The following is a 14,766-nucleotide window of genomic DNA, read 5'->3' as shown; positions in this document are numbered from 1 at the left end:
CCTGGTAGTGAAACTTAACCAGAGTGATCCAAGATGTCACCCTAGGAGGAAACTGAAGGAAACATGTACCAGAACTCTACCGGATTCTACAACTTCACATAATTACCTCAAAATAAAATTTAAATATATTGATTTTAAAATGAATGCCAATAACTACTGGCTTTTACCAGGTTCCAATGAAATATATATCGATGGTGAATAAACTATCATAATGAAACTATATATTATATATACATAGATACAAGAAATCTTTGGAAAGAAGGCAAAAGAAGTGTTATCAAATGGAAATAAATATGACTTAGTGATTTACATCACACTTGGGCCACACAATGAAATTTGGTAATTCACTCTTTATACTTTTGCGACCAGATAATTGGTTGAAAAAGCAATTAATAAGAAAAATTGTATGCACAGAGAGAAAACACCCAGAATCTTTGTTCACTACTATAACTGCTTTCATTTCCCTTCCAGTTTGATCAAGCCACATACGAACGTTTCATGGTCATAAGTGCCTTGTGCATGTGATTCTGAAGCTTGATTTTTATTTTTATTTTATTTTTCTCATGTGCTGCGGATGGAACTCAGGGTCTCCCGCAGGCTAGATGAGTGCTCTAACACTGAGTCACACTCCCAGCCTTGATTTTACTTTAAATCATTTCATAAAAATGTTCCTGTACTTCTTAGTCCCTCCACCGTTATTTTAGTGCAATGGCTGCAAAGTATTATTGAACATTTTATGGTGTAATTAGTTACTCTTCTATTATTGATTTGCTTCTAATTGTGTATATGTGTGTGTATGTATATGAATATATGGCAAACTAAATGACAGATAACGTTGCACTTCTTACACTATCTTCTTCAATAGAGGAAACTCAGATTTCTTGAAGTTGAAGTGCTCTAGCACTTCATAAATGTTGGTTTCTATGGCTTTTCCTGTATGGCACCAAATGCCTCCCATTCTCAGTGATCAGTTGCTACTCCTGTCTGTAGAGACCTAGTTCATGATGATTTGTTGCCCTTTTTCTGCTAATGCTAGGTATGGCATTGTTAGGTTTTCTTGTTAATGTAATGTCTTTTTTCAATTTGAATGGCTAGAGAGCATAAATTGTCTCTGTCTCGGTTCATTAATGTTTCCCTCAATTTATAAATCATAATTTTTGACCAGAATGTTTCTTATGCAACTTTGAAGATTGCAGCTAGACATTGCATTGAATTGATTTCCCCTTGAAAGTTACTGAATGGTGGGGTAATGGATCTCACAGTGTGTGAAGTAAATAGAGACAAATTCTTTATACCCCGCTGGTGCCTAAGTCTAGGAACAGCTCAGACAGAAAGATGGAATCTCCCTACTTTTGTGTTTCTAACTAAACTTCCAATTCTAAGCAAGTGGAGCCAGTCTTTATAATAGTTCTTTTATTTTCATGTTTTGAAATACTTCTCTGGGAAAATGTGCAAATCTTTGGCTGAAGGTTTAGCTATGAGCATACTCAGATTTGTAGGAGTTTATGCAGCTGTAAGGAGCACAAGAGTATAAACCAAGCCTTGCATTACTGAGTGATGGTGAGAGAGGGGAGTGGAAGAGCTCACTTATCTAGTATTCCAGGGTGGATGAAATTCTTTTACTAACATTTACAAATCACTGGAAAACACTAGAGTGGATATTTCTTTTCCTCCTACTCCATCTCCATCTGCTTCTAGGACTTTTTTTAATTTCCCATAGATTATTTTCTACCAAGACCAACAGGCCAGAAAATTTCATTTAAAATGTAAATGGAACTAATAATGTGCGCAATTAATATACCCTTTTCTAGTCTCACCCTCTCATCTCTACCCTAACCCTTGCCACCGCCTTGTGTGTTTTTCTTATTCCAGATGCAGAGAAAGTCTGTGCTATACCTGCAGCCTTCTACGCTGACTTTGAGATGGACTTGTACCTCCTCCCTTTTTAATAACCAAGATTGAAATTCTTAGATAACACAGTTCGTAATAGAAATCTGAAGAGCACCACCTTGGTTTGAATTATAAAACTTTACCTTTGAAAAGACAAGTTGATCCAAAGAGTGAGATGATAATTCTTTACTTCTACCTGAAATTTGCATTTTAATTTTGTGAATATTGCAAATGATAAGACCCATGTTATAATCTGAAGGGCATAATTTATAAAAGCAGTGTCCACTGATTACAAATTTCCTGTGACATTAATAAAATGGTTAGAACTAATTATGATGGCTTCTGAAGAAGATGTGTTGGTTATATCATTAATATATAGAAAGGATATTTGGAAAAAGGAAAACATCACAGCTTCTAGTTCTGGCTGAAATGAGCTCAGAAAAATGACTGCAGAAAGACTAGTCACCTGAGGAGCTCCACGGTCTCAGAGTACATGGTGTACGGGGACTTGGCTTCCAGAGGGTCACGTTCCATGGCATTGCCACATTCGGTGAAGGACAGGGCAGCGTCGGCATAATTCACAGCTTTGCCAAATTTCTCGAACTAAAACAGGAAAGTCACTTATCAACATGACACTCTTTCCTTTCCTATAAACACGTGACTTGCAACTGGAGGTAATTTTATCCCCTTCCCCTGGGGAACATTTAGTGATATCTGGAAACACTTTGGGTTGTCACCCTTGGGGACCTGGGCGCCTGTAGGGCAGCTGCCTCAGATGCTGCTAAACATTCTGTGGAGGGGAATTAGCTGTCCGAGATACCAAAAGTGTCCAGGCTGAGAAACCCTGATAAGCAGAGAGGACAAGGTACGAATTGGTGGTGATGAGCAATGAACTAGGTTGGGGTTCTATTATCATGACACTGAGGCCAGCTAAGCAGGAGAAACTGCTCAGAGAATACTGAGATATTCTATATGTTTGGTGGCATCATTGTTGCCACCAAACATATAGAATATAGAATATGTTATCATCATCATTTTGCTGAAGCAGGAGCAAAATCAGTGCTGTGACTAGTTGGCAATTACTAAAGTTATTAAACTGGCCAGTCACTGCAGTGTCCTTTACAAAGTGCCGGTGACTAAACTGCTTTTTGTAAGCCGTATGGGCAACAAACACAGACCTCATCCCCAGGAAGAGGGTAACAGATGGGTGCTATTGCCATGAAAAATGTGAAGCTGCAGCATGACTGTTGCCAATAAGCACATCACTTCCAGTGTAAATGATGGGGTAATAGTGTGTCAAAAAGCCAAAAAATATAGCACTACTAAATATTTTAGTTTAGTAAAATTTTATTGCAAAAGGTTTTAGCCCCGATAATGGTCACGATTAAACCGACTTAGACATACTGATTTCTTTTTCATGTGTAATGAATATTAGATTTGACACTTTTATAGTGAGTATTTTATAACTGGATTTAACATTTTCAATTTTTGATAGCCGGATATAAGGTTTCCACTAATACGGTATTTTATTTAAAACAACCAATATAATACAGATTTAGCTATTTTAATTTTCCTGTATACCTTTTATCAAAAATATTTTCTATGCAACTGAGAAACTTTCAGTTCTCCAAATGGCGGAATAGCTGTCTCTGAGAAAGGATTAAGAACAACTATAAAATGATTAGTTACCGGTCCTGCAGAGTCTCTCATTGTAAATGACTCTCTTTACAATAAATGTTCTTCAGCTCTCATGAACTAAGGGAATTCTGTGGTTTCCTTTCTTCAGCCACTGTGGAACAGTGCTGGCTTCAAACACATTTAGCGCGCTTTTACGGAAACCTCTGCAGGAGCGTGCAAACCGCCTCCTTTTGCTCTTGTCTTACGAGGTTGTTTCCTCAGACTCAGTGGTTTTCCCATTTGGAAATTAATTTTTACATCCTGACTTTCAAAAGTGACTTTTTATTCATAAGCTCCTAGCTGGAAGAACCCTTGAAGATCATCTAGCCTCAAGCTGGGTGTGGTGGTACAGTCCTGTAACCCCCGCACTCTGGGGGAGTGAGGCAGGAAGCTCACACATGCAGGCTTTTAGCAACTTAGCAAGACCCTGCCTCAAGAGAAAAACAAACAAAAAATAAAAAAGTGTAGCTCAGTGTGAAAGTCCTGGGTTCAGTCTACACACGCACACACACACACACACACACACACACACACACACGCACACAGGACCATCTTCTCCAAAAGAAGAAAAAACTGAGGTCAGACCTAAAAAAAAAGACACAGCCATAGTGCAAATGAATGGGCAGGTCATGTCCTTAGGCCTCTGCTAGGTTTCCTATCTATAAATCAAGGCACTTAAACTACAAAGGTGCTTCCAATCCTATTATGGATTGGAATACGATTCCTCTGAGTGTGCCTCCAACTTTCTTTGGCATTTTCATCAACCCTAAAAGAGTTTTTTATATTCCCCCAATTCATTATTTTTGTGGTACTATGGACTGAACCCAGGGCCTTTGTATTAAGCTATATCCTTGGCCCTATCTATCTATTAATTAATTAATTAATTAATTAGTTAATTATGGGGCAGGGTCTCTAAGTCTTCCAGGCTGGACTCAAATTCATGTTCCTCCTGTCTCTGTCTCCCAAGTGCTGAGATCACAGGCATGTACAACCATGCCTGACTTTCCCTAGTGAAAGTTGAACACTAAATATATATTTAGTGTTCTTCTTATATACATTACCCCTTTGAAAGACAACAGTTCATCATAATAGTGATGGTTTTGAAGTCTTGATTAGAAATGAATTTTTGTCATGGGAGCAGATCTCTACAGCTGAGAACACATTCTCTAGATGAATTACACTCAAAGTGATATAGAGAGACAGCTATTTAAGCAGAGCCTGGAGGTAGTGTTATTAATTCTTTTCTTGTGGAGAATGGGTCGTGGTTATGGAACTCATGGCCTTGTACATGCTAGGTAAACATTTGACCACTGAGCTACACTCTGAGTCTTTCGCATTCGGTGGGAGGGGGACAGAGTCTCACCAAGTTGCCCAGGCTGACTTCAAACAGAATCTTCCTGCCTCAGTCTCCCACGTAGCTGAGATTACAGATGCGTGACACTAAGCCTGGTTTTATATTAATTCTTAATCATCTATATATACCCTTGTGGCTCTCATTTTTCTGTTCTCCAAAGGTCTCACCTATGTGCTCCTGTGCCCAACTTTGATAGAAAGCAGGCTTCTGAGCACTTCTGAAATACTGTGGAGTTGAGAACATTTGGAGAAAACTTTTGGTCTTTCAGCCAGGACCATTGCCACCTTTCAAATCTCTTGTCACCTACACAACAATCATAGGAATCATCTGCCAGGTATCTCTACTGGAGCTGGCCTTTAGACTGCTTTGTCATTTTTGTCACAAAAGTAAGAGAAAACTGTTTCTAGGGGGAAATTCACACCTAGAAATTTAGCTACAGACAGTAGCTAAGCAATTTGCACCTCAAGGGAAAATAACAGCAAGTAAGGAAGGAGAAGATTTAAGAGCAATGGGCAGTCGCAGTGGGCAACACACTAGTTTTAGGGCAGAGGCTATCATGTTACTCCACCCTGGGCTTCCCCGTGATGCACAAAGCTGGGTTTTGGCTAGCCACAGTGTGGTGATGTAGGATGTTATTTTTTTCTCTCAAGGGGTTGAAGTGATACTTCTACTTGATCTTGGGTTTAGTCAGTGGTGAGAAGCCCGATGTGGGGTCCTTCTCTAAGACAGTCCTTATCAAATGACTGATTTTGGGAATCACCTACAGAACTCCAACTTTGGAGCTTTCTGGTCCCAGAAATTCAGATTGCACTGATCTGGGGTAAGCCTAAGCTTCCCAAGTGATTATACCGCATTGGTGAGACCCACCATTAAGAGGATCAGTTAAGTAAAACAGTTTGGTGTACTGAGTTTAGCAACAGACTGAGTAGCCAAGATGCTTGGGAAATCCAAATGGCAGCACTGTCTCTCTCTGCTCAGGGTTACAGCCTGGCTGTGGGCCTCGCTCTGGGAACACATAACCAGATACAGCAAAATGCTGAGGTTTTTCTGCAGATCAGAGTTTCCCAAAGCCAAGTTCTGAGGCCAGTTAGCCAGCTCTCAACGTCCTCCACTCCCCACACCAGTTCTGGTTTATTGGGCCCAATGGGAATATCTCTCATCTCCAAGGTACTTAAATATCATTTCAAATTCACTTCAAATATAATGACAAAGCACTTCTGAAGTTGGAGAAAAGGGGAAGAGAGTACAGAAAAAGAATGATGGGGGGACCCAGCTCAAATAGATGTAGGGATTATTGTGCAAAGGAATCAAGCAGTTCCAGTATCCCCCGGTCAGAACAGCAGTGCACTGCAAAGCAGGTTTGGGTTGTGCTGCTGAAAGTTTAACTTGTTGGGAAAGGGTCTTCCTGTTTTCTTTCCGACCAAGATATTTAGTAAGAACAAAGCGAAGAGAGGAAGGAAACCTACCAGTGCATCAGCTTTGTGCTTCAGCTTCTTAGCCTCTTGCATGTAGTAATCAGCATTGTGAACCCTAAGCAAACAAAACAAGCTCTTTCACAAACCAGTGGCGCATCTTTTCATCAGAAGACTAGGCACAAACATTATGAGCTATACATCTATTCCTGTGAGGCACCTTGAAAAAGGCAGACTAATGCTGTCATTCATTTCATAAACCAACCTTGAAATAATACTGTAAATGAAACCTGAAGTGCATAATGGCCCATTAGGATAAATAACCACGTCCTTTAACCCTAATCATTACAGCTATCAAATAGGTCCCACAAACCTAGCTCCAAATCTATGTCCCTCTGAGGACACGGTTAAGAAAGGACAAACAGAAGGAAGCACTTGCCCTTGGAAACAGTAACAAAGTTTCATGATTAAAATGAGCCAAGGACATTTCTCGGTGGGGACAGAGGTGTGTACGTGGAGGGGGAACAGACTTTTAAGGCAATAGGACAGGAGACTAAGGTCTTATGTAGGGTGGCACATGCAGGACACTTGATAAGCCAGCCCACTTACACTCCCACCCCAATCGCCACTGTAAAACTGTGTCAGTGACTGTCTGCAATCTCACTGTATGAATGTCTACTTTGTATGCTTTAATTTTGTAACTTGGACAACTGTTTCTAAGATGACAATATATAATCTATTAACTAATGATTTCTTACTAGATATTTTTTTCTTGAAATTCTATATTACTTGTACCCTTTAACTGCTTTGTTTTTTTTTTCTCTTTAAATTAAAAAAAAAACTGTGTCTGTGATAATGTGGGGACAACATACGAGTCATCAAAAGTGAGCTTGGGTCTCCGGACATTAGTGCTGCTGCTGGACAGGAGAGGCAGGGCTGCCCAGGACGTCATCTCCAGGTGACTGCTGTCCATGAGGCCAGTAGTGATAGTAGAGGTGATGGTGGAAATAGTAGTGGTGGTAGTTGTAGTGGTGGCCGTGGCAGTAGTGGTGGCAGTAGCTGTGACAGTGGCAGTAGCAGTGACAGTGGCAGTGGCAATAGCAGTATTGCTGACAGTGATGGTGGCAGAAGCAGTCTTTTTTGGAGTGTCTCCCTCCTGAGAAAAAGGAGGACAAGTAGCTTCCATTAGGTCCAGCTTTCTAGAACATCTTTTCATAAATGTTTTGATGGTCACGCATAGTAAGAAACCAGATGAGAAAAAACAGTTTAGCTACATGAATATGAGACTCTGGTACATTTTATGAATGCTGTAATTCACCAGCTTTTGTTGTAGGATGATACCAACCCCAAACTAATCAGGTGCTGTAACTACACATCCCCAGTGGGCTAAACAGGTGGAGAAAAGGTCTGAACCCACTGGGAAATGGGAGGTGACAGAAGGAAGGCTGTAGAAAGGACAAAAGATGGATAAAAGGGAGGAGATGCTGAAGAAGAAGATGTATATGAGGGAAGAGAGAGAGAGACAGAGGCACACATGCAGAGAGAGAGACAGAGAGAGAGAGAGAGAGAGAGACAGAGAGAGAGAGAGAGAGAGAGAGAGAGAGACAGAGACAGAGACAGAGACAGAGACTGCTTAGAATATTTGACCCTAAATGAATACTTTTGATATGACCAGCCCCAAAACTCTCTCTAGGTTAAATAAAATCTTCAGGTCACTCTGAGAGAGACGAAACTTGGTCCAACAAAATACACAAACACCAGGCCATGAAGTGTGCATGCCCCGCCAGCCCGAGTCAGTGCCCCGCTGGCCTGAGACCCAAGCCGCCCTTTGGTTCATGTGCGGGCCTTGACTGCTTTCCAGTTAGGTGGATGCCATACGAACGCATCTCCTGTTGAAGTCTTGGGATGGTGAAGCCTTATTTTTACCAAATAAATAGACAAACAGCTAAGAGACTTACACGGGCTTTGCCCTGTCACTGCTGTAGAGAGGATGGGATCCAGAAGATAGTCGGGGATAAGATTTGCTATTGAGGGACAGCTTGCCATGTTTGCACTGCACCTGGAAACTGGAACTATGCTGACTATTCTGCGTCAGACAGGGCTTCCTGAGGCACCTGTTCTCCTTCTGCTCTTTGAGTTGGTTTCTCTCTAAGATTCCCTTGTCCGAGTGATCCTTCTCTTGCTCTCTTCTTTTCCCACCAGATCTGTTGATCCTGTGTGTGTTGACACAATTCAACCATCAACAGATCATTCCTGAATGGCAGCTTCAGCCTTACCCTCCCTTCCAAAGCACCTGACCTCTAATGACCACTGCTGGACAGACCCAGCAAGATGGCCCATTAATTGCTCAAATGTTTCTTTATTCAAATTGGGAACCAAATCAGTTCCTGCTTTCTGTTAATGGTCTGCTGGTCTTCCCTGCCCACAAGGCTGGATTTCTTCCAATCACCAAGGAGTTCTCAGTTGAATGTGGCATCATTCCACAGGGAACTGTGGAGGTCCTAGGGCTGAGTGAGGTATGATAGCAGGTCGGGCTGGCCCCTCCACCTTGCCTTTTGTCTGAGATGCTCTGCTTCAATCAGCTTTATGTGTTCTGTAAGTTACTTCGTTTCAGAAAGTGGTGTTGCTCTTAAAACTTTTTGATAACCACTACTCTATTTCATCTTTCATTTCCTCCTGTCTGTTGCCTGTATTCATGAACCGACTCTTATTCACTGTAGCCCCCCCACCCCGCAAAAAACCCTCAAATTCACCCCCTTGTTCCTTGCAGCTTCAAAGCACAGGTCTGCATGGAGCCACAGCCTTCAGCCTCACGAAGCCGAAGTTTGTATTTGGGTGTGGGTATTGACCCACACCCAAATACAAACTCAGAACTGAGGTCCTGTGCTGGCACTCAAGCTCTCCCTGACTTGACTTCAGCCCTGGGCCCAATCTCCAACTTGTCTCTTTCTTGGACCTTGGCTTCAAAAAAAAAAAAAAAAAAATGGAATGCATGTCTGCGTTCTGCACTTTCCTGACCTGGTTCACGTGAACATTTAGATTTCCCTTCTTTTTTCTTTAAAATCTTTTTTGAGATGGGGTCTCACTATGCAGTTCAGGCTGGCCTTCAGCTCACTTTGTGGCCCAGGCTGGTCTCGAACTCACAACGATCCTCCCACCTCAGCCTCCTGAGGGTTCGATTATAGGCATGAGCCACCACGCCCGGCTTGAACTCTTAGATTTCAAAAAGACTGAACCAGCCTCCCTTCCTTCTTTTCCCTCTCTCCCTGCCTCACTCCTTCTCTTCCCTCCCGCTCTCCATTGTCTCCTCTTCTGTATCTCTTCCTCTCTCCCCTCCTTTCTTTATGTCTCACTCTCTTTCTTTCTACCTTGTGCTACTTCATTATTTCAATTTCATTTTTAAATCCTTAAATTTGTGGTGAAATGCACATGTGACACTGAGCATCCTGGTTAGCCGTATTTAAGCATACAGTTCAGACTGTTAAGAACATTCACATTGCTGTGCAGGCGTTCTCCAGAACTTTTTCTCAACTAGCCGAACTGACCCCTGATACTCATTAAGCGGCAGCACCCCTTTTCCCCTGCACCTAAGTCCTTGGCATCACCATTGTTCTTTCTGTCTCCACGAGTGTGACTTCTTTATGGAACTCACACAAGTGAGATCCTATGCGGTTTGTCCTTTGGCACCTGGCTTACTCCATGTAGCATCACATACTCAAGTTCATCCATGTGATGGTGCACAGTAGGATTTTCTTCTTTTTAAGACTGCATAACTTTCCTTTTCTAAAATGCCAACCACCAGCCAATTTTATACTCTACCTCTGAGCATATGTCTTGCTTCTTGCGTACTTCAAGTTGGGAGCTATCTTGGAATTTAGACACTGCCTCTGCACTTCACAGCCCAGCACCCTTAGCATTGCTGAACGTGTGCCTTCACGTATGCCTTTGTGTCCATCCCAGTCAAGAGGTTCAGTTGGAAAAAGCAAATGTGACACTTCTTATATTCATGTGAGTTGATCTTTTCCACTTGATTCTTAACCTTGCAACTATCAAATAATTCTTACCACTCAGAATGCATCATGACAAACATGTGAGGTGGGGGTGGAGCTATAAATTAGTTATGGAGAAAATATATTAAAGTAAAATTCCAACTCAAAAATATAAAAGAATCACGGTCATAAGAAACTCCTGGGCCAGTTCTATACCTCCACTTCCAGAGCCAGACTGGCCCAGACCAATCAGTGGATTTAGTCCAAGAGAGTGGCTCTGTCTGGATCCATGGGCAAGTTATGTGACAGGAACCCTGAAACACCACATCTGCCATACACGTGGTGTTGATGCTCCTTCTGGAATGTCTGACTAGAAATGGCAAGATGCAGCCAAGATCATGGGAATTATATAAACATGTCATCTGTCCACACTCACCCGTCATTGACTTAATAAACAGCACTTCATGTGCAAATGGGATAGAGAAGACTCTGGGAGTACAAAATTGAAAACATTCTCATGGCGGGAAGAATCCATTCATTTTATGAACCCAGAGATGCTCCATGATCCTTAAAGAAGGGTAAAGCATTTCTAGGAGTGAATATAATCACCTTTATCGAGTTTCTCCAGTGGTTCTCAGCTCTTGTGGAAATGGCTGCAGATTCTTAGAAGCAGTTTCATTGCCATAATAACATCTATATTATTTATAACATTTAATTATTGCTACCAACATACTAGGCATTATTATTTACAACATCTAATTATTTGTGACAATGTACTAGACACTATACAAAGAGAATTCCCCAGTGAGTTGCATGCCCTCCAAAAGCTTGTAGTAGAAAAAAAGCATCAGTTGGAGTTCATAATATTAATTACACTCAGGGTGAAAAATAGGATGGATAGTATAATTACTGTTTAGAATAGATGGCTTAATTTCCAACACTGTGCAGTCAGAATCATTAAATGTGTATGGAAAAATGACAACATCATACGGGAGTAATTCCTTTATATAGATAAGGAAGTCTACTTAGATATCAAGGTCATCTCAATCATCTCAGATGATGGAGTATTATAGTTAGGGTCTTTTAAAGTCAGAGACTTCGTGGGCTTTTATGCGTGTTAAATGAGGACTCTTGGTTCAGGGTCGAAAATGTTGGTTACAGACTTGTGAAAACTTCCGTTATTCCTTTGCCTTTTATATCATGTATTAAAAAGACTACATGCATATGGATGTCGCATTTGTATCTCTCTCACTCTCTGTCTCTGTCTCTCTCTCCCTCTCCCTCTCCTCCCCATCCCCCCTCTATATATATAGTTCATGTCCTATACCTGAGATAAAGGAAAAGAAATTGTATATGAGTATGAAAAGTTATATAGTTTTTAAATTGCCTATGTTAACTGAGGAGCAATGCAGAAAATTTAAGAGACCATGTCCTTTAGCTGAGTTTAGAATCATAACTATGCAATTTTAGCAACATAGATTCTCTTTAAATTCAATCCAATTTAATCACTATTTTAGAAAACAATTCACATTGGCCAAGCTGAGATGTCGAAGGATTCCACCTGGACCTTCTGTGCCAGGCCAGTGACCTTGGGAAATCCTCATCCGCCCACTTGTTCTTTCATTCACTAAATGATCTGTGCCAACCATGTGCCAGCGACTTTGGTCAGTATTGTGGAAGTGTCTTCCCCAGCCCCTAAGATATGAAGAGACGGAAGTGAAGGATGCCCACATCCCTGTATCTCTGCATGTGCAAACTCTGGGAAAGCAAGGCAGAGAATTAATCTGGAAAGGCAAAAATTTATGCTGAGTTAGGATAATCGAGATTTGGGATAAGAGTAATGGGGAATTTTCATGTCTGTGTACACACTTACACCCCATCTGTGTGTTCTCTGTGCCTCAGCTTCCCTTCCTGCTTGCAATATCACTCTGGTCAAGTCAAGTTAGATGAGTGGTTTTAACTTGTTTCTATCTGACAACGATAATCTGTCTTCAAAGACACTTACATTTACGGATATCCCTTTGAAAGTAGCACAAAATTTGCCTTCACTTCTCTTGGGTTTAGTAGAGGTGATCTGTCCAGTCATGGGGATGTTCTTGTCCTGACTGAAGGACCCGTTACTGCCGCTGATGTTTCTGCGACGTGGAGGGTCCTCTGGCAATGGGGAAAGCGGAGGAGGGAAGAGTTTTTCTTCTTTTCTTCTATTTGCTCTCCTGGATGAATTATTTCTGTGGAAACAAAATGTATACGGTATCAGAAAGTGTTATCTTGCTTTATTCTGACTTTCCCCACCGTGCTAGAACTTTTAGTTAGAATTCTATTTTAGTTGATGATCCTTTATCTACGGTGAAGCATGTGTATAACATAGACATAGATATCTATACAGGTATCTCTACATATACATAGAGGCACACCTATGTACCCAAAATTAAACATCTCTCTTGGAAGCAGAACTCCATGACAAATGTAAACACCTTAAAAGAGTATGCTGCAACTGAGTGTGGTGGTGCATGCCTCTAATTCCAGCATTCAGGAGGCAGAGGCACGAAGATCTTTGCAAATTTGAGGCCAGCCTGGGCTCCAGAGTGAGCTCAAGGCCAGCCTGAACTGCATAGCAAGACCCTGTCTCAAAAAGAGAAAAAAAAAGTACACTGCACTGTAATATTTGCAACCTACCAAAATTAGATTATTATTAATTAGATTTAAAAAAATAAAATTCAGACTTTAATCCTATCACTTTTAGGATAGTTTCTACTTATTTTGCCCTAGGACTTAATAATCATGCAATAAATGGTATAGTATACAATAAGTGAAAAAGTTTCTTTCTTTTTTTTTTTTTTTTTTTTTTTTTATCGGTACCGGGGATCGAACTCATGACCACCTGCTTGCAAGGCAGGTGCTTATGCCACTGAGCTAAATCCCCAGCCCCGAAAAGATAATTTCTTAAGAAATTTTATGATTATATGTTACTTAGAAACAAATTATACATCAACTAATATTGTGACACATTGCAAATTGCATGTACAAAATGTTCTACCTCATCACCAAATCATAATGAGCATCTGACCTTAAACTGTTTTACTGAAGTACTGATGTACTCCACAAAAGTCCATTTAAAAAAGATTCTTTGCTCTTATTGACATGTGATATCTACCATCCTGGAAGTACTCCCATGCTTGTAAGCTGATTTATCTGCCCATTAAATGGGCACCATCAAAAAGACTGAGACTTCAAATAAAACAGAACAACTGAAATCTTATGCTAATTGCTTAACATGGTAATTGGGTCATGGATTTTCATTTTAGTTACTGTCTTAGACTAATCAATGAGGATTACTTGAATTTTAATATTTTCTTAGACAATTAATATTGCACTGCACAGCCATTTACTTTTCATGATTATTGACTACAATTTTCAATAGCAAATTAAGTCAACAAGAATTTATGTTTTCCTCTTGGTCAATTTCATTCAGTGTCCAGAAATATAGATTTGCCATATCTCTAAGCAACAAATCAAAGACGAACAAGCATTCAAGTGGTCTGATTTCCTGAAATAGAAATCAGTGCAGTCTCCTTAGTCCACTTTGGCTACATTGCACAAATTTGCCAACTGTAACAATATGTGTCCTCTTCTTCATCTTTTGTAATATAAACATGGCCCTATGTCATTTTATTGTCACTTGGTGAAGGTATAAAAAAGAAAGTTAGGTGACTCTGTCATCACCTTAACCAATTAAAATTAATATAAAATGCTTGCTAATGGATTTTTAAAATGTGAAATGTGAACCATCGTAAGATAGTTGTGATACCAGATAAAAGTGATGGGAAATGCATAGATTAAGATTCTCATCCACAAAGAAGTTCTACTTGCATTAGTTCACATTGAATGCAGTAATTTCAGAGGCACCTGACCTTTGGAAATTAATATACACCCACATCAAGCCTTGCCATGGCATCTACAGGAGGTGAATAACACCTTAGTTGTGATCAGTCTCCCACAACCTGAGCTGGTAGAGAAGGCAGGAGGAGTAGGAAGAGAAGCTTCTGAGAAGCAATGACTTTGCTATTGTCTATGACAGCCAACGCTTTCCCATCAGCCCCTGAGCCTGAGCGGACTGATGGGGACTTGCTGCATTCCGTGTGATGGGTGCCAGTGGCCTCGCCCCCTTTCCCTCTGCCTGGTAGTGACCTGGAACCATTGGGGTCTTTAATGACTTACCCAGGCAAAAGACCACCCAAGGAGTGTCTAGAGATAGCTCTCCTACTGTTATGGGTTTTGTATCTTTGGGTTCCTCTTTATTGTGTAATTCCCTGGTCAAAGGCCAAGCGCCCAGGATAAGAGGGGATCCTCAGAGCCTTTGTCTTTTTTAAAAAAAAATTTTATTAAGTTTACTGGTACAGTTTTGATACACACAATGATCACATTCACTATAAGGAATTTGTAC

General features: G+C 40.7%; 1 protein-coding gene across 6 annotated transcripts in view; it reads right to left on the bottom strand.

The window, feature by feature from the left end:
- Aff2 (ALF transcription elongation factor 2) overlaps positions 1 to 14,766 on the bottom strand; it is a 468,295-nt gene that overhangs the window by 20,101 nt on the left and 433,428 nt on the right. For all 6 annotated transcript variants that reach the window (XM_063246498.1, XM_063246500.1, XM_063246499.1 and 3 more), the window contains 4 exons: positions 12,328 to 12,550; positions 7,206 to 7,489; positions 6,388 to 6,451; positions 2,357 to 2,493 (listed from right to left, as the gene is read on the bottom strand). In XM_063246498.1, coding sequence (XP_063102568.1) covers positions 2,357 to 2,493; positions 6,388 to 6,451; positions 7,206 to 7,489; positions 12,328 to 12,550 — 708 coding nt within the window. The remainder of the gene's footprint in view (positions 1 to 2,356; positions 2,494 to 6,387; positions 6,452 to 7,205; positions 7,490 to 12,327; positions 12,551 to 14,766) is intronic.

This window comes from Cavia porcellus, unplaced genomic scaffold (assembly GCF_034190915.1).
Source record: "Cavia porcellus strain 051 isolate PalLab524CR breed Dunkin Hartley unplaced genomic scaffold, mCavPor4.1 scaffold_3, whole genome shotgun sequence".
Lineage (NCBI taxonomy): Eukaryota > Metazoa > Chordata > Mammalia > Rodentia > Caviidae > Cavia > Cavia porcellus.
This window is presented reverse-complemented; position numbering and strand designations above follow the sequence as displayed.